This window comes from Telopea speciosissima, chromosome 9 (assembly GCF_018873765.1).
Source record: "Telopea speciosissima isolate NSW1024214 ecotype Mountain lineage chromosome 9, Tspe_v1, whole genome shotgun sequence".
In the NCBI taxonomy this organism is placed as follows: Eukaryota; Viridiplantae; Streptophyta; class Magnoliopsida; order Proteales; family Proteaceae; genus Telopea; species Telopea speciosissima.
Window position 1 is genome coordinate 12,814,832 of NC_057924.1, and position 20,576 is coordinate 12,835,407.

Consider the following 20,576-nt stretch of genomic DNA (forward strand, 5'->3'; position numbering starts at 1 on the left):
GGGACATTGGGATCTACCCTTCCACAAAATTTGGGCTCATCAATCTGCCATGTGCCAGATCTTTGGACCATTGAGATAAGCTCATCTCAACGGGCCGTTGAGGAAACCTTTGCCCTACTAAATAATCGCTCCCAAATAATGGAATATCTCTATTCTTTTATTCGTATCTTGCTCCCAAAAAGTAAGGAAGTTTGTCTGAATTATCAAACCATGAGGGGAACAAGTTAAGCACCTAGAGAATGGAAATGATGAATTAGAGTAGCAAACATGCTTTTATTTAATTTAGGGCTATTCACTATTTCATGATTCCTTAAATAAGAAAACACCAACCTGGCAGTGGCACGGCGTACAGTAAGAGTCTTATCACCCATTTTAAGACCATTAAGTGCAGCACAAGCAACATCTGTCGATGCCGGATCCTGAAATGAATGCAAACTAACTAGCTTACTAAAATCACAAGTAATGGTGCTCCAACAATTGAGAAGAGGCAAAAAAGTAAAAGGCAGGAAACAGAGAACGTCAATCATTATTCCCCAAACTGGATTTCAGTAACTAAATTAATTATTCAGAGAATTCGTTGAATTGATTTATTAATAACACGAGATAGTTAAGCGGACTGGCAGAATCATATCTATGATCATAGTTGGAGAAAACAAAAGAACAGAGAAGTTTGGTTTAGAATTAAGGCACTTTCAAGTCGACTAAGAATCTTGCATGCAGGATCTAAAAATGTTTTCCACTTTTGCAAAAATTCCACCACTTCATTCCACAAACCTGATATACACAAAAACCATAACCTTTTGAGTTCCCAGTGTCTCTATCCTTGACAAGGTCAAATCCCCGCAGCGGCCTGGAAACGTTTTGATAGCACAGCAGTAGAGAATTAAAAACTACAATAATTGGGCAATTATATGAGAACAAAATTCATTGGTGCATCTGAGATGCTCTATTAGGCATTGTACAAGAATTAATAACAAGGGAAAGCCATAGACAGTCAAGAAACAAAAGCCCAGAAGAAATGAGTTAGAATTTCAGTAAAAGGAGACTAGGAACGGAATCATACCCAAATGACTCTAGAAGTTCTCTTATTTGTGCCTCCGTAAAATAGTATGGTAATCCACCAACAAATATACGATCTGGTCCTTCTGCTCCACCAATTGCTCTGTCAACCACACCCAAATCAACATAAAATACAGTAGGTGAACAAATACATACTGACACTAATGCGATCTATTTATAAAAAAGGAAAAGAAATAGGAAAAATAACTAATCGAGCCCGATGAAATCCTCCCACATAAATCAACATGATTAAAAGTTTAAAGCTCATTGACTTACAGGGTTAAATTGTTCTTTCAAAATCCGAGATAAGCCCATAAGGAATTCAACATCTCAAATACTAGATTTTGTCACAAGTGTTGGGAATCTAAAACACTTAATCAAATTCTTAAGCAAGTTTCAAGGTGACTGACATTTGCCCCATAAACTCAACTTTTGTTTTCAATCAATAAGCAACATAATTACCTTTAAAAAAAAAACTACTCAATGAATAAACTGCCCAACCTACCCTGGTGTAAGACCAACAGCAGCTAGGTTGAGATTAGGGCTTGGATGGCTAGGTCCAAGAGCAGCAGCCAATGAAGGATTGTAGTCAGTAGGCCTTCGAACCCTTACAGACACCCCCTAGCAAGACAAGAGACACATCAGTTAAAATGTAAAACTACCAATTTTTCTCACAGTTAAGCTCAGGTTAAAATGTAAAACTACCAATATTTCCCACAGTTAAGCTCAGCTCTTAGGTGATTACCATCCAAAGACTAGTATTTTGACATTAGATTAAGAGAGAATTGAACCAGAACCAGATCATGCAGACATAACGGTCAGATCTGTATAAACTACAGAAGACTTATTCAAACAAGAACAAATGTGCTTACATCTCTACATCAGTCTTCAATAAATGTGAAAAGGCTCATCCTTTCACCCTTTATTTTTGGCCTGATATCATCTCCTATGAAACTCATTTCCTCTACCAATGAAATGAAGAAAGAGAAGAAAAGGAGTTTGAACTTTAAAATTGGCATACCTCGAATATGATCCCATCTAATGCCATTGCATTACTTGCTTCTTCAACAGTTCTCATCTCCACAAAAGCAAACTTCTTTTCATGATTAATGTACACATTGACCACAGCATCACCTAAAAATAGATGACATGAACTTTGTTTTAACAATAAAATTCTAATGTAAAAGAGAAAACAACCTAAACTGACAAATCTAACATACACATGTAGATTTACACATTCATATATTGACTGTGGCTGTTTATATGAAATGAAACAAGTGGATTAAACCAACCTGGACCTGCAGTATTTCCTCCAATAGCAGCCATAACCTGGCTAAAAAATGTTGCAATTGTCTGTTTCAAAATGACAAAGAGGGAAACCATTTAGAAAGGTTCAAACAAATAGAAGCTTAATGTTTACCAGTTTGTCAGATTAAGAACCGACATAACATTAGTAATACTCACCTTTCACTTTTCCTTTTCTTAGAGATAATGGTAACTAGTTGTACTATTTTATTAAGTACAAAGAATATTAAAAAAATGTACAATATTACAAACACCACATAAATTGACTGTTTATGCTGGCCTCAACAGGATGTAATTAGGATTTTCTCCAAAATCACTTCAAGTAGTTACTTAAATTCTTTCAAAATGGAAACAGCCCAGTGTCATATACACCTTAAGTTGTGATGTTAAGACACTAAAAGCATAGGGGTCATTACAACCAGCCTCAACTACGTCTGGACAATACATGAGGCCAATGAGATGTGGTAGGACCTAAGCTGAGAACCATAAACCAGGGCGAAAAGCAAACTTGGCAAGGCTTTGCCCTTCTCTTTATCCTTAAAATAGTAATGGGAATAGAAGCACATCATTAAGTTCTAGGGCAACAGGGATCAGCCCCGTCAATTTTATACCAAGATTGCCATGTTACTACCACCAACTTACATAAGTAATGGCAGGCCTCCCACACACTTTTGATCTTTAATTTTAGAGATCTCTAAAATCTCTAATTTAATAACCCATGGGCATGTTGAGAAGTTTTGGTCTAACTTCTTGATGCAATTCCGGGTCCGAAAACCCCATTTGGGATAGCTATGGCTCCACCCAAGTGCCTAAGAAGCTCAATGTGTAATGGTAGTGGCGAATTCTGTAATTTATCCCAAATGTATGAAGGGAGTGGCAAAACAGTAAATAATGAGAATCTTAAAAGGCTCTTGTATTAAATAGGTGATGTAAAACAGGTTTGGGAAACCACATTAAACTACAAACCAGTCCTATTCTAGCCACAAGTACGATTTATTGGAGTTTACGGGCTATTGTAGTTGAAAGAACAAATGGAATGCTCTTAGGAAATGAAAATGAAGGTGGGGAGAAATATGATGGAATAAACAACAATAAATTTGGGGGATCAAACAGGGATGGTTTGCTGTAGATATAGAGTTTGAAAGAAAGGAGTGGATAGAAGAAGAAAAGAAAAAGATAAGACAAGAAAGAAGATCATCTTGGCTTCACACCATCTTGGTTTCACTCCAAGAATTGCATACTCACTCATGCTTTCATTCTTTCCTTGCTTGCTTCCATCTCCAAATACAGTCTTTTTAAACCCAAAATGGACCAAAAAAAAAAGAAGAATCTTCCTAATAACTACTTTCCCAGCAATAACTACCCCTAATAACTACTTCTCCAGCAGTAACTCCCTTGAAACATTAGTACATAACAGTTCTGTCCCCCAAATAAAAACACAAAAAAATAATAATAAGTAAACATACTGTTGGTCATCTAGCCATAATGAAGTGACATGTGGCTGCATAAATCCTTAAAGGATTTCCTCATCAATTCTCCCCGGTGGGAAGAATTCACCTCCGGTGAAAATAGGCACTAGTATCTCTCTAATAAATCAGGTTTAAGGTGCTGAAGCTTGTCCTCAATGATACACGTACAAGCTGTACTAACCTGTCTCTGATACCAAATTTCATGTAGGGCAGGTTTGGGAATCCACATCTTTCATCACAACGAACCATCAATTCATCAAACTTACTCGTATACTCAGGCAACTGACATGTTGCCCTGCCGAAGAGTAATCATCTGGTCCAACATCCGTTCTTTATAAGATATTGGGAGATATTTTTCTTTCATTTCAGCCCAATATTCTATAGGTTCATGTCCCATTCTTTGAATATGACGCTCCATACTCATCCAATACAATTTGGCTTGCCTCGTAAGTTTCATTTTGGTGAACCTTACGCGTCGAGCATCAGTCATGTCATACCACTCAAAGTAGTGGTCCATGTCTAAAAGTCAATCCAAGAAGACTTTTGGATCAAGTCTTCCATCATATGAGGGAGCATCAATCTTCACTTTTTTTGTTATGTCACCAGCCCTATTTTTTCCATTGCATGTTAGGCACAATATCGAGCATTTCCCATTCTTCTTCGTCCTCATCATAATGGTGACGTCACCTCTTAGTGGATAAAGAAACCTATGTCGTTTACAGGGCTCTCTATGCACAAATTGACGTGGCTGGCCATTAGGGACTTCACTCCTCTGAGTTTCATCCCGTCTTTCAACATCTTCTTGTTGAATGGCATTCTCAAGAGCTCTCAAATAGTCAAATGCATATCTTGGGACTCAAACAGGGTATGGAACTCGTTCAACCTGGCATTAATTCTGCCCAATTGTTCAGACAGACTATCTAAATTCATTGGTCCTATTTGGGAATGTTGTTGGTACTGGTCTACACTACAGGTTGACATATAACAAATGGAAAAGCTTCAAGAGGACCCAAAGGGCTGGAACAATTCGGCAGAATTAATGCCAGAAGAATTAAAGGCTAGGGATACACTTGGAATGAAACAAATTAAAGGGACAGAGAGGGGTAAAGGCAAGAGGGAGGAGTATTATTGGAAACTAGGCCTAACGGGTTGACTCAAACCTATAAACCTTGATTACATAGGATTTTGCAAACCCCATTTGAACTGCTTCAGAGAAGAACTGAAAACAGGCAGATCTGATCTCAGTGGGTTATCTCACTATCCAACAAGTTTTCGAAACCAAATGGCACAGGTAGGGTCACCCCTGGGATATATACCAGCATGCGAAAGAAGGAAGTAAAAGAATTAGGGATGAAGGAGATTGAACAAGTCTCTATCAGCCCTACCCGTTCGGCAGTAGCATAAGAACAGAATATTATAAGAAGAAGAAGAAGAAGAAGAAGATAAACAGAGGAAAGGAAGGAAAAGAACTCACCGAAGAGGGGAATCTCGGATCTGCTGGAAGAAAGAGAAGAGGGGAGAAGCACTCTCAGCCAGCAGGCAACACCAAACTAATCTCTCTCTCGTGTGAATCCTGCACCCCTGCCCTCTCCTCCTCCCCTCGCTTCCCAAGAAACCGTAGAAACAATCATGGCGGATGTATTCTCCACTCGATAGGCATACCTCCCAAAATTCTACAGGTCTTGAAAAATCAAACTAAGGCTGAATCAGGAATTCCAGGTCCTTTGTTGAGTTCTAATAGAATTTAGACGACCAGTGGGGCGGGAGGAAAGAGTGATTGCAAATCTCAGGAATCAATTCCAGAACAAATGTATGTGTTGGCTCCTACACGAACTTATCTCCTACATCAGATCGCAACTACCTGACGAGAAAGCTAAGTAAGGTAGTTTACTTGCGAAGTGTTAGCGAGCGAGAGTTTACTTGCTTGTTACCAAGGGTACGCATTAGCTTACTTAGCTTGCCAGTTAGGAAGGAAGGCTAGCTGTTGAAAGGGCAGAGCAGACTAGACTGAGTTCTCTCCACTCCTAACTCCAGTTTATCCGGCCGGTGGCTACCTGGCCCCGTGCCCCGAATGAAGAAATCAAGGACTACTACAAAGAAGTACAGAAAAGTGGATTTCCTTCTCCGTATTTCTTTGTATATATAAATAACTATTTTGTTTTTCTTCATACAGATGCTCCAATATGAGTTGTGCCTCATCGGTCTCCTCCCTAAGGCGTTGGTGCTGGGCAGCCCAGTTGCCCGGTCTTTCCCATTCCAACGCTCAAAATCCAAAAGAATTCAATGAATAGACCTACATGTACAGGTTTTCAGCTAAGCTCTCATTTACCGGTCCGCAATCCCTCTTTTCTCTACCTATCAGTTCCTATATTTTTTATTTATGTTGGATTGCAAGGTAATGCCAATTACATTAGTGGGGTAGTGTTAATAGCAAGGTAATGGCAATTAGTCTGTATGGGAGGAGGGAGTTAGTATGTAAAAACTCTTTTTCTTGCATATGTTAGGCTGGAAAAAGAGTTAACGAATGACAGAAACATGGGAACCAAATAGCTTTTAAATCGGATTCCAAATGAATCCAACTGACAGACTCAGGGTAACCAAACAGTTATTTAGGAAGATTCATGTCACAGAATCATGGTAACCAAACAGTTAATCTTTCAGAATTACAAATCCACAGAAAGTCATTCTATGGAATCGAATCCAGAATCAATACATGTACCAACAGATTTACGCAACCAAACACATTAGCCTCTTTGCTCTTCAATGGGACTGTCCTGGCTCCTGACTTTGTTCTGGCCGTCAGGAATCTTCCAACTTCAAGTGTTGGAGCTTCTTTGGTATTTGGCATTTATGCAACTTTCAATGAACTAGGGCAAGGAAGGGAGAGGAAAAGCAAGGGTGGAGTGGTGTTGCAACAGGAGAGGGAGGGGGAGTTTGCAGAGGGCAGTGGGAGTGAAGGGGTGGGGTGGGTTGACGTCCCAGGGAAAGGAAGAGTTTGTAGAGAGGGTAGGGTGGGAGTAGGGGCAATTGAAAGGGTGGAGTGGGTAGGTCTAATCGTTGAGGAAAGGGGGAGTGGTACAGAGGAGGTGTTGCAGTGAGAGAGGGAGGGGGAAGGGATTGTGTTGGGTGCAGGGGTTGGGGTTGGGGTTGGGGTGGGCGGTAGACAAAGAAGGGGTTGGGTTCAGGGGTTGAGAGGGGGAGGGGGAAGGATGTAGGGCTGGGGAGAGAGAAAAAGAGAGGGTTGAGGAGAATAGCAAGAAGGAGGGAGAGAAAGAGAGAGAGAGAGACGATGGCAACAAGGGGTTGCAGGAGGTAGAGAGGAAAAGGGAGCGGGTTGCAGAGGAAGGGCAAAGGTGGGGGCAGGAAGGGGGGAGGGGGAGGAGGGTGAGTGCGGGGATCGAGTCTCCTAGCATGGCACCAAGGGCGGTAATGTAGTTCTAGATAGGAATAATCCCACTAGAAGCCAATAACAGATCCTTCTCTAAATCCGATAACAGATTGGGCAGATTTAGGTGTTTCTAGGGCAAAACTAGGGTTAGGTTTTAGAATTTGGGGATGAATCTTATATGGTTTTAATACGCAGACCTAGGGGGTTATTATGGTATAAAAATATCAAGGTTTAAATAAATTTCAAAATTCTGCAGAACTAGGGTTAGGGTATCGGGTTTTAGAAATTAAGAAAACTATGGAATTTAGGGTTTAAAGTGAGGTTTTGGGGCAGGGCTTTGGATCAAAGGTAGGGGATAGTGGAAGGGTAACCTGACTGGAATTTGGTTGGTTTTTTACGGTGGGAAGTATAAGATCTGAAAATTGGAATTTTAGGGCTTAATGGGGAATGAAGGGGATTAGGGTTTTAACTGTTGGAATGGGCTGTAACTGAGATCGAGTGGAGGGAAGGTAACAAGGGATCTGTGGCTGAAGTTTGAATGACTTTGAGTGGAGGGATAAGGCTGGACAGATTTTAGAGTGAGGTTAGGGTTATAGGAATCCATTAGGGTTAAGTGGAGGATTAAGAAGAGGAAAGTAATTGCAGAATTATATAAAATATTTACTTGAATAACACTGATCTCCAACAGTAGCAGATTGAAGAAGAGCTAAGAGAGGACCTCCCGATCTACAAGATGCAAGGAGTCACTGGAGTCCACCAGCCCTTCAACCTTGATATGACTCACAAGGGGGGTCTTGATACGACACACAAGACAGTCTCTGAAGAGAGAAGCAGCAGCAGCAAAGGCCAACAGCAAAAGCTCGATTTTTTTAAACATAAAGCTGGTGGGGGAGCCTCTCCCATGATCTCTTATTAATAAGCATGGTATAAAATCTCGCGAAATATCGGCGATATATCGCGATATTTCGTGAATCTCGACATGACCGAGATACGAAACAAGGTCGAAATAAAAAAGTACAATAACTCGTCGATATATCGAGATATTTCGACGATATATCGTGGAACTCACGATATATCGCGAGATATCACGATATATCGCGAGATATTGTAAAGTGACAATAGTGTCACATTCAAAATCCTTATAAAGTTCATATTTCGCAGCTCTTGGTCGATATTTCGACCGAGAGCTGCTGAAAATGAAATTTTCTCTCTTCTTCCTCCCTTCCAAGCCTCATTGAAGCTCCTTGTCGCCGGGAAGACGTCGGAGGGTCATCTAAGCTCATCATCCAAGCCTAATTTCATTATTTAAGGTAAATTATATTTCTCTAAAACAATTTTTTTAAAAAACTTTGTACAAATGTTGTTGGATGTTGATGATATTAATATATGTTAGACACGGAGGCCGATCTCTGACCTCACGGTGTCGAAATTTTTTCCCATATGTATTTTTTTATTTTTTTCTGGTTTTAAAAATTCATTTTCCTACAACTAAAATAGGAAATAATTAGGGTAATATGACTTAGATGGTAATGAATTAAATATATGTTAGACACCAATGGCCGATCTACGGCTTCACGATGTCGGATTTATTTTTCTGCTCTTAAATAATTCTTTTAATTTTCGAAAATTAAGAAAAATATATAAAAATTAAAAAAACAGAAATAAATAAGGAAAAATATGAGTTTTAAGTTTAAAAAATAATGAAAAAATATGAAAGTTATTTCTATATGTTTTGAGATGCATTACATGTATATTATGTTTACTAATTCATAGTTTTGTTGTGTTAGGTCAATACTTATATTAACATTATATATAAAAAATTGGTTTTAATTTTGTGAAAAATATAAGGGTTAGGGGAAAAATATTAAATAACTATACAAGTGTATTAGTAATCTAAAAGTGTCAATTGAAGTGCATCTACATTAAGTTTTTTAATTATTTGTGTTACTTACATTGCAGTAAACAAGTATCATTATGGCGGATCGTGATAGACAACGTGCGAGGGCAAGCAAAAGGTGGGGGAAAGTAGTCAACAAAGGGGGACGGAACAAAGAGAACAGAGGGAACAAGAGAGACCAACCAGCCAGATAGGGGTGACATTGCATGGTTACATGGTACTCCCATTGATGGGGATAAGAGAAAATCTATATGTAATTATTGTCACATGCAATTTATGGGAGGTGGGTCAGAGACTTAAACAACATCGATGGAGGATCTAAAGATGTTGTAGGTTGTCATATGGTCCCTCTAAGTAGCCAGGAGATTGGTGATAGTTTGAGGGGAAGAAAGAAGAGGAAAGGCGACAAGCAAAGGATAAGAGAACAACTTGAGGATACAGTGAGGAGTTCGATGGGAGGAGGAAGACGATACAATGATGATGATGATGACTCCTCCTCCTCCTCCGATGATGACATTGCGTGCACGATGACATACAAACAAGCAGAGGAGGCTAGGGATTTTAGGCGGACTGTTTCAAGGAGTAGAGGAAGTTTTCAAGATGATCACAGAGACAAAGAGTAGGGGGTAGTGGAGGAGGTGGCGATTCTGGAGGTCCTAAAACTTTGAATCCTTTTAAAAGATCACAAAGTGTGAGGGCAACCCCAACACCTCTACCAGTACCAGTACCACCATCAACATCTGATCCTAAATTGCATAAGAAGAAAGGAAGCAGTCAACCCAGAATCAAAGGAGCATGGAAGGGGATGAAGGGATTGGTTAAAGAATCAATAGCTAAGTGGATGCTATACCATACCATCCCAACAAACACTGCACAAGGCCCCCATTATGATACCATGATAGATACCATTGCAGAGGCTGGCCCAGGATTCAAGGGCCCCACCCCATATGAGGTAATGAATGTTTATCTACCTCAACAAAAGAGTGAGATTGATGAGTACATTAGTGAGATGAAGAATATGTGGGAGACATATGGGGTGACTATAATGGCAGATGGATGGACTGGGCCTACAAGAAAGTCCATCATCAATTTCATGATTTATTGTGATGGGGAGGCAGTGTTCCTCAATCGTGGATGCATCCAAAGAGATAAAGGATGCAAAATATATTTACTGATTGTTAAAGGAAGTAGTGGAAAAAGATGTGGGTATTGAGAATGTTGTCCAGTTATAGCGACAATGGAAGTAACTTCAAGTGGCGGTGAGAAGATGATGAACAATAATAAGTACCGGCTCTTCGGACTCCTTGTGCAGCCCATTGCATTGACTTAATGCTAAAAGATATGGGAAAGTTAAAGTTGGTGAAGACTGTGGTTGAAAGTGCAAGACAAGTCACCAACTTTGTATACAACCACTCCTATGCACTCAATCTATTGAGGGAAAAATGTGGGGGTGACTTGGTTAGGCCTGGCATCACAAGATTTGCCACCAACTACATTGCCCTCAAAAGCATTGAGACAAAGAAGGCGGTGAGAAGCATGTTTGCTTCGAGGAGTGGTTTCAATGGAAGGGTTCCAAGGCGCAAATGGGAGGGAAGCACAAACAACGATGTCATCCGAGGACTTCGGACCAAACTAAGCAAAGTGGTGAAAGTTTTAGAGCGATGAATTCAAGTTCTACATGTTGCGACTCCGCTCTGAAGGGCCCAACCATGCCAGTCCTATATCTTTAATAGACTTGATGAAAGATAGTGTCTATAGTGTGGGTCCTCGCAGAGCAAACACTTCTTAGATATCATAAATGCTCATTGGGAGAATCAACTTATGCATCCACGCATAAGGTGGTGAGTAAATTTGTTTTATGTTTACTAATTCATAGTATTATTATTTACTAATTACCTATGCATTTGACAATACCTCTATTCTATATGTCATATTTCAAGATACTACTTCAACCCTAAGTATCAATATAACAATAGGCTTGGGTTGGAAACTCAACTTATTGATCTTTGTGAAACAAGTAGTGAAGAAGTTGGAGCGGATGTGCGTCTACAAGCAATTTGCAACAATGAAGTGAGTTCATTTGGAAACTCAACTTATTGATGCTTTCAAATAAGTAGTGAAGAAGTACTTACTAATTTTCCACATGGGTATAGATCAAGGTATTTAGGGATGCATTGGGAAGTTTTGGAACTGAGGCTGCGATACAAGGCAGAGCACGTGGTGATGCTGGTAATTCTTTTAAGTTTTAAATTACATATGTATTGAAATTTGAAAGTTGAAAGTTGAAACAACATTTGACACATGTCTTTTTTGTTGTAAACTTGTAATGCAGCTGAATGGTGGGTGTTGTATGGGGAATCGGCTGAAAACTTAAGAAGAATAGCAATTAAAGTCCTTGCCCAAACATGTTTTGCATCTGGTTGTGAGAGGAACTGGAGTACCTTTGCACTCATCCACTCCAAGAGGCGCAACAGATTGGGGTCTCAACGTTTATCTGACATGGTGTATGTGCACTACAACTTGAGGCTGAAACTGCAACACATACGCATGGGACATGAGGGACAGAGGGGCACCATTGATCTAGCTGACATCTTTCAAGTTGACTCAGACGATGAGGACCCTATTGTGGATTGGGTGAGGGATAGAGGTGAGCCAGTGTTGGATGAGGAGGGAGGTAGGCCCGACCCCATGATAGCTTCTGAGATTGGTGCTGATGTGGACGAGTATATGGCTGACGAGGGTCAGATACATGCAAGGGAAGCCTCACCCATACCATTCCAACCCACTGGTGGCAATGTTGCTGATGATGAAGACTGGTCTAAGTCCTCAAATGATGATGATGGTGATGATGGTGATGCTGGTGGTGGTGATGGTGATGCTGGTGGTGGTGATGTTGGTGGTGGTGATGCTGGTGAAGAATATGACGGCATGCGAGAGCGTTATGTGGTAGGCCAGGAGGCCCAGGATTCGGCACCTGTAGACCCACTCCGATTCACTGGAGAGACACAGTTTGATCATGCCACACAAGATACGGACCACGAGCACGTGCCCCGCACCCCCACCCTCGAGAGGCCCCCTACATACATACAACAGAAGCGTAGGGGTCGACAAACACATTGCAACTGATCAAATGGACATTGATAACCTATCTAGCTCTGTTGGTGGTTTGAGTATGGGTGATAGGGAGGGAGGACCGACTGGACATTGGCGTGCCCCATCTTTTGACGCACATGCCACTCCATTGGCATCGGATTATGGTGCATCACAACCTTACGGTGGATATGGATATGGATCATCATCATATGGGCAGTTTAGTGGGGTAGGGGACTATGACTACCAGTCCCAGTCCCAGGGACATACTGGATCATCTTTTGTAGATAACATCTTTGCATACCCTAGCGGACCTAGATACCAACCTCACCGCCATACATGCGCCAATGCCATCGCCTCTTGCGCGGCGCCAACATCATATCACAGTGGATCATCTTCTTCACGGATGGATCGATTGGTAACCCTAGTTTATATCCTAGGATAGGTTACCTACTGATGTTGATGATTCCATTTACGTGACACTTGTGGATGACTACACTCGTTTCTTCTCCGATTCTATACCGTGGTCCACATATGTCATTCAAAAGAGAGCAATGGACGTCGACTCGGCGAGGCATGAGTGGGATTGATCCAGGGAGGCACAAGAACTACTATTAGCAGTTTAGCACTTGTAATTTGTAACTTAAGTTGTGATTTCATTAATCTATGTGTATTTAACTATTTATACATTAAGGTCGGCGACCGTATGTCAATCAAGGGTGCAAGCCCAAAACACCAATTTGAATTCACATTTTTACAATTTTATGGTTTAAATGTGTTTATTAAGCTTAAATAAGGCTGTCCATGAAGTTTCAGGCCTAAATATGGCCAAATACCCCCCGAGATGGACCCCCGAAATATTGCAGAAAAAATGCAATATTTCGGGAATATTTCGCGATATCTCGGATATTTCGGATATCTCGGTAGGCCCGAGATACCGATATATCGCGAGATATAGTACTATGTTAATAAGAGCCTAAGGGCCAAATCAGATTACAATTCAAACTCCTCCTTTCTAAATCGTGGAGGTTTAAATCTGAAGTTAAAACACTTAAAAGAGAAAAGACCTAACTACCCTTAACAACGTAGGACAACTTAAATATTCCCTAACAACCAATAGGATTAGATCACTTAAAACAGCTGAAATAAAAGATACCCTAGGAACCAATAAGAATAAAACAATCTCAGCCAATAGGATCAAAAGTCCTTAAGGCTGCTAAAAAAAACTAAATATAGAACTGAAATAAACTATACTAAGGCTCCTACTAAAACCCTATGATCAAGGGGGCTTCTTCAGGTCATGGAGACTTGGACCTACATTAGATGGGGGTCAGGGTGAGGGGAACTCACTAGCCAATGGGAGGGAGAATGCAGGCCACCTGTCAAGCATGAGTAAGAGATGAGTTTTTTTTTTAATGAAGTCAATTCTACAGTCAATTCCATACTGATTTCATTCTTGTCAATTCAGGAACGATCTAGATTGAAATTTCATTCTTTAAAACCTTGGGTACCCCAAACAGTTTTTGAAAAGTGAGGTATCCTAGACATAGTTTCTCTAAACGTTAGGCACCCTAGATGTAATTTACCCCCAAAAAAATTGGAAACTTGAAATAACTACTTAGTTATCTCCCCAAAACTTAAACAAAAAGAATAAAATATTATTCTCAAATTTAAGCCTACCTACTGGACCCAAAACCCAACTTGGACCTAGTTCACTGTCTGAGCCTCCAATCGGGTTTGAGGCAGCCTACATAAACGTTACTGCATCAATTCCATCTGTGTTGAGAAAAATTCACACTCAAGTTTTGAAGAAGGGTAGAAATAAAAACACTTTAATGGGGGCTTACTGCTCCTTGTCTACAACTTGAACAAAATCCAAAATATGAAGCTTCGACCAAATGTCCGTCTTGAAACATGTGAGGAATAATGAACTCATGATACAGAACAACTTCCACAAACTCGTTTTCTGCTCGAAAGGACTGAACTTCCTCAATAAGCTCAGTAGAAACAGCAGGCTCTTCACCTTGTTTGAACTCTTCCAACTCCTTTTGTGGTTGCACAGTTGATGTTGCTTCAATTGAATTTAAAGAGCTAACATGTTGCAGCCCTTTCAAGACAATAGTTTGTTGTAGATGAGAGGGTTTTAAAGTACATAAATTTGCTTCGGGATCGAGAACACCTTGTCGAGCATCAAGCCATGATTGACCTACTACAATGATGTGTTTAGGTGAAGGAAACATGCAACATTGTGACCCATCGAAATAAGAGCAAATAGAGAACTCAACAAAGATATCATCATCCGAATTAATGATGATTTCAATTTTCATAAGTTGTCGAAAGCATATCTACCAGTGATTTTGAAACTAGACTTTCACCAAGCCCTTCAACCATGAATAAGGAAGAAATCTTCCATTGGGCAAACAAACACTAGTTTGGAGATCAAGGTATCCATGGCGAGTTTAGGGAGGAAATTGGGCTCTAATACCAATTTGGTGCTATCTCTGGGTTCAAAACATTGTTTGGGTTTGCTATGGGCTCACCCGAAGAAATATAGTCCACTTATAAGAGGGTAAAGGCAATCTCGTGACTAACCAGATTCCTCAAGGAGTCACTTAGTAAATAAAAGGGCCAAGGACACAAAGGGAAATGGTATTTATTGAATAGGGATAAACTTGGAATAAAAAATAAGGACAAAAGAGGATAAGAGGTAGGGAGGGGCAATTTAGGAAAATCAACAAAAAGGAGTTAAACATACAACTACAATTTGAGGTTGTCTTCAACCCCCATCCCACGATGTGCATAGTAAACCAGGGGAAGGTTGCTGGCTTGCAAGTGAGAGAACTCACTCGAAAGGGACCAGGTCAATGGGTGTGATTTTAGGTAAAGATCCACAACTCCCAACTCTCTGAATTCCAACCAGTCACAGGTTATTTAATGGATCATACAAAGGAAATAAAACTCCTGAAATTCACCCAAGCGGAAACCATGAGATCTGAACAGAAACTACTTGTGTTTCTCACAATTGGGGTTGATTTGGGAAGTAAAATTCTAGGTTCTAGGTCGCCCTAGGGTAGTGACGTTAACCCCAGGGTATTAGGAAGAAGGGAGGGATAAGGGAGACCAAACCTAATATGGGTAGGGGCTGTAGTACCGTTGAGTAGGGTACTGTGAAGTGAAACCAGAAACTCAAGGGGAAGGAGATAGAAGAAGAAGATGAAGAAGAGAAGAAAGAAAGGATGAGAGCTCACTGAAGAGGGGAATCTCGGATCTGCTGGAAGAAAGAGAGAGAAGAGAAGGGGAGAAACACACTCAGCGAACAGGTTGTTATGGCTATGCAGGCAACACTTACCAATTTTTCTATTCCATATTCAATCCACTACTAATTGTGCTGGTGACATCCAATATCAATAAGAAAGACTCCAACAGAAAATAAAAACTAACTCAATCTAGGAAAATAAAATAAAATAGGAAACTTGAAACAACTACATAGCTAACTCCCCAAATATATATATATAAAGAGAAAAGATTACAATACTATTCCCAATTAAAGCCTAGTTATTCTAGTGGATCCTAAAACCCAACTTGGACCCAGTTCTCTGTCTGGGCCTCCAATCAGGTCCAAGCCGGCCCCACAAGCATTACTGCATCACTTCTCCAATTGGTATGGGAATTAAACTTCATCATGTTAATTTGCTTTCACACCTATCCATGAAACTAAATCTCGGTCGAAACTGACCGAAATCTTCAATTTGTCTCGGTTTTGGGCCTGGCCAAAATGAAACCCAGGGTCGAAACCTCGAAACCAGATCCAGCACATCTTGGTTTTGGGCCTGACCAGAACCAAGTCCGAAACCGAGATCTTGACCCTTGAACCTATCACGGGGCCACCGGGTGGGGGGAGGGAAGAAAATCTATATCTGCATTTCATACTATGATCAGTGGAACATTTTTTTAAACCTAATTGAACTAAGATACAAAGAGAAGTTCACCTGAAGGGGTCAGCTCAGTTGGCAAAAGACCAACTCGTCAAATAAGAGGTCATGAGTTCAAACCACCTTGGGGCCTGTCCCCATCCCCTAATTCCGCCCACCCAATTATACAAGCTCTTAATCCAAAAAAAAAGATACAAAGAGAAGTAGCAAACTATAGCTAACTGTGATACTGTCACAAAACTTTAGCAGAAGTTTCCTTGTTAATTAGTAGGAAGAAAGACAAGAAAGAGAAGATAAGGCGAATGACTTCTACCTGCTCATTTGCCATGGGAGGAAGGCCACCAACATATACTCGGCGTGCATGCCTTGTGGCCTGAGTATGAGGTGGAAAAGCCATCAATAAGGAGTTCCAAAGAAATCCGGGGGTAAATTTTTTATTGAAAAAAATTAGCTGACATTACCTGCTGTGTCATAGCTTGAATAGGCACTGGAATAGCCCCAAACTAATTCAAAGATCAAAATTTGTATAAGCTTATAGCATCAACTCAAACCCCTTAGGATAACAAAGAGAGGTTACACACTTGAGATTCCCCACACACTTAGCTTGCATACCTGTGCAGTTCCCATGGGGTACACATTTGGGAATGTTCCAGGCGATGTCTGAGAAACACCTGGTAATTGCCCTGCATAATAATTACCAATATAAAAATAAGTAATTTAATATAATAAAAAAAAATTGAGATGTGTTGCTACTACAAGTAGAGCAACAACACAACCAGAACTGAATTTATCACCTTCTTTTCATTTTATTAGTTCCATCTTGATATCTTCTGTAATGAATACAATTCAAGAAAAAGAATAAATAAATTCCATCACTGCAGATGTTGGGAGAAATTTCGTAAGACTACCAAATGACAAAAGTTGCCGGTTGAAGGCGAACAAGATCCAGCAGATCGGTGCATTGGTTCCCCGTTGAACATAAAATCTACTGTGATCACGCCCATGGGTAGCACAGTGGGACATGTAGTCCAACATTGCCTTCTTACCCAAATGATAAACACAGAACACAAACAAAGAACCACACACAACAGCCAACACCACAACAATGGTTCTCAGTTTCAGCTTGAAATAATTAATTAAAGTAAAATAATATTCCATAAAAATAAAATAAAATAAAATAAATCATAAATGGCTACAGATGTCATAGCAAAAATGAAAGTGTAAGGAAAAACTACCACTATCCTATGATGCAAGGAACACAGTTCAGTTAGTTAAGTAAATGCAAAGATGGTTAGGCAGGAAAAGCAGAGTCTACGAACTGACCTGTAGCAGCAGCAATAGGCAGCACGGCAGTACCAGGTGGTGCCATGTCAAAACCACTTGTCCTTTTGCTGTACAGAAAAAATAGAGTTACAGCCACTTATTAATTCTACGAAAGCTATTTAAAAAAATCTAAGCCCTATACCAATCTGGGGTGGTATAAGACAAAATAAACTCATACTTCTACAATACATGTCCAAAGAAAAAATTGAATGTCAAGAAAGTCGATGTCTTGCATGAAAATAACTTCTACAACTATTGGGTCAGCAAATAGATTATGTAAATTTACTCAGCCAAAATGAAATAAATTGAACTAAAGAGAACTCCTCAAAAGAACCTTTTTGAACGAGACCGGGAGCGTGATCTAGATCGGTTCCTAGATTTATCTCTTGAACGGGATCTTGATCTATGTCTATGTCTCCTATCTCTATCTCGATCATAATCATGGTGCCTGCAAAGAAAAAGATACCCAATAAATATAAATTTAAAGTTTGTCATTTGTTGGTTGGATGGCGAATCCAAATACCTAGATTCAATTTCACATCCATTTGTCAATTCACAACATTGATGTGCCAAGTCTAAGAGGTAACCAGTTAATTCATAATGTCAATTTCTGTCCATGTTAACTTGATACTTGCAATACGTGAATTTAAGTTGTTCAATTCTTTAAAACCGTTCTTAATAAATAAAGACACACTGTCCTTGACTAATAAGACTTTTTCTTTTTTTCAAAACCACAAAAGCATTAGAACTGGAACAGACTAAGTCAAGTGATGTTTGAAATCACAAATGAACCTAAATTTAAAACCTCGCTAATCGCTATTAACTAGAAGAAACCATATAACACTTAATCACATAATAGAACATTCAACATATGCAAAAAATAAAATAAAAGCAGTACCACCCACACAATTTTTCATATAATATTTCTCTACCTGTCATAGTCATGGCTTCGATGACGGTCATAATCATCATATTTATCTCTCCCTCTTTCTTCTCTCATACTTCTATCCTTGTAGTCCCTATGATGGCGATCACGATCCTTTTCCCTATCCCGATTGCTTTCCCTAGTCCTTGATCTCTCATGATCTGATCCACGGGAAGCATACTGATACAATTTGGATAAAGAGATTATTATTTTTGCAAGTAAATTCCATAAATAATGCTTATCTGCAAAATTTGGGATTGGAAAGATGAAGAGAACATATGTGTTTCCCCAGATAGAAGCTAAGTGATCAATTAGCAAGCAGTACAGAAATTAGGAAAATAAAGAAAAATCGATTGATGTTACAACATTCTTCAGCCCATGAAATTTTTAGATATTTCAAATTCAACACGGATACAACGACAATATGTTGCAGACACAACCTAGTGTGACCAAAAATGAAATCCTTCAGATTTAATCTTCTACAAATTTTGATTAGAAGATTGTGAAAATCAAAACTCACAATCACGTGATAAATTCAGGTACATCTGAAATGGATTATTAGCCTCCAAAAGAGACCATATTCAACATTAGGCATAGCCTGCAAAAGCATTTCATTGAATTATGTTAAAAAGACAAGGTTTCCCCTCGAGAAGGGAGGATGGTAACGACCGCTACTCTCTTACATTTTGTTTCTCCAGTCATGTGTTATGGTTCTAATGGGTTGTGTTCTTGCTTATTCCTGATCTTACATCTATTGCATTCATTTTCTTTTGGGCCTACTTTTGATTCTTTTAGTGACTTCAATATTGGTCCTATTTGATTTTATTTCTTTATTTTGGATTAAAAAATTATATAGGAATCATTAGCAATAGCAGCAATATAAGCTGGTGAATTTGGTTTAATCTTAGATTAACAGAATGGGATTTTGGTTTAGAAAAAAAAAATTTCTCAAAATGGAATTTGGAAAAGGTGTTATATCTGAGGGTGATGGCCTCATATGCTCTTAAAGGGTGCCAAGTAGTTGACAATGATATTTTTGGTGATCTGTTCTTGATATTCTTCACATAGGGCATCCTTGATTTTATATACTCATACAACCCTACATCTAAATACACGCATAAACATAAATATTGTCAGTTGTGAAGAAACAGAATCTTACCAACACCATCTTTCCCACAAACATGCACTGATAAAAGTAACTGAAATTACTTGAACAGGCGAATTCCCTTTTCTGAATCTATGTTCTTATAATGGTGAAAGGAAGAAAAAAAATGAAACAGATTTTTGAATCCAAAATAAGGAAATAAAATAAAATAGGACAAATATCGAAGTCACTAAAACAATCAAAAGTAGGCCCAAAAGAGAAAATAAATAGATGTAAGATCAGGCATAAACAATAACACAACCCATTAGAACCATAAAACATGACTAGAAACAGAACGTAAATAGTGCAAATCCACGAAATTAACCTTGGGTTGCGAGTCTCTATCTTCGAATACATCGTAAGGAGAAGATCCTCCATTATCGACTCCTTTGTTCTGCGCATAAGACGCCGACGTGTAACCTTCGCCATTGCCATCATACCGACTACTGTAACCAGACATCTCAGCTATTGCCCGAAACCCTAACCCTAGACTCGCTTGTGCATGAGGGATGAGCTGATGACGTTAGAAAAGGGGAAAAACAGTGAGCTACGAACCCTAATGGACCGTTTTTCCGACTTAGACAAATGGTTGAGCTCTTCAGCAGCGAGGACCCGTTAATGGAGTTCCGGGTTTGTACGTGAGCAGAGAGAGGAACTCGCCTGTTCAAAGTCCAATCCCAATCTCTCACCGAAGCAGAAGACCGAAAGGCTTATTTTGTTCAAAGGGAGCTTCTGAGCGTCGCTAGACCAAGTGATGCTTAGTGCTTCACCAATTGCCATTGCAGCATTGCCACGTGGCAAACGTGGATCCATCATTTGAAAGGTGTAAATTTGGGACTAGAACCGAACCCGTCCCATTAAAACCCGATATTGGACCATCTCATTAATAAACTGGATAATATTGGGATCTGATTTTGATACCTACAAATAAATAGGACAGATCCCCAACGGTATCAATACTGAAATACCGATTAGGTATTGGAACTATCAGTAACTTTGCAAGGGGAATATTTCATATGGGAGAAAGAACGCTATCCAGTCATG

At 39.6% G+C, this 20,576-nt stretch overlaps 1 protein-coding gene across 9 annotated transcripts in view; it reads right to left on the reverse strand.

The window, feature by feature from the left end:
• The window catches only part of LOC122639790 (splicing factor U2af large subunit B-like), a 25,871-nt gene extending 5,731 nt beyond the window's left edge, over positions 1-20,140 (reverse strand). For 2 of the 9 annotated variants that reach the window (XM_043832753.1, XM_043832750.1), the window contains exons 1-13: positions 19,858-20,138; positions 18,396-18,568; positions 17,798-17,911; positions 17,464-17,531; positions 16,753-16,823; positions 16,602-16,643; positions 16,454-16,513; positions 2,352-2,412; positions 2,081-2,193; positions 1,565-1,680; positions 1,064-1,162; positions 775-850; positions 331-419 (exon numbers count right to left, since the gene is read on the reverse strand). In XM_043832753.1, coding sequence (XP_043688688.1) covers positions 331-419; positions 775-850; positions 1,064-1,162; positions 1,565-1,680; positions 2,081-2,193; positions 2,352-2,412; positions 16,454-16,513; positions 16,602-16,643; positions 16,753-16,823; positions 17,464-17,531; positions 17,798-17,911; positions 18,396-18,568; positions 19,858-19,992 — 1,217 coding nt within the window. In that variant the 5' untranslated portion in view covers positions 19,993-20,138. Of the gene's footprint in view, positions 1-330; positions 420-702; positions 851-1,063; positions 1,163-1,564; positions 1,681-2,080; positions 2,194-2,351; positions 2,413-16,453; positions 16,514-16,601; positions 16,644-16,752; positions 16,824-17,048; positions 17,182-17,463; positions 17,532-17,797; positions 17,912-18,395; positions 18,569-19,853 lie in introns of those variants that run through there. The other 7 variants (XM_043832752.1, XM_043832754.1, XM_043832757.1 and 4 more) reach the window with 7 other exon arrangements.
• Between the last annotated feature and the right edge of the window lie 436 nt (positions 20,141-20,576).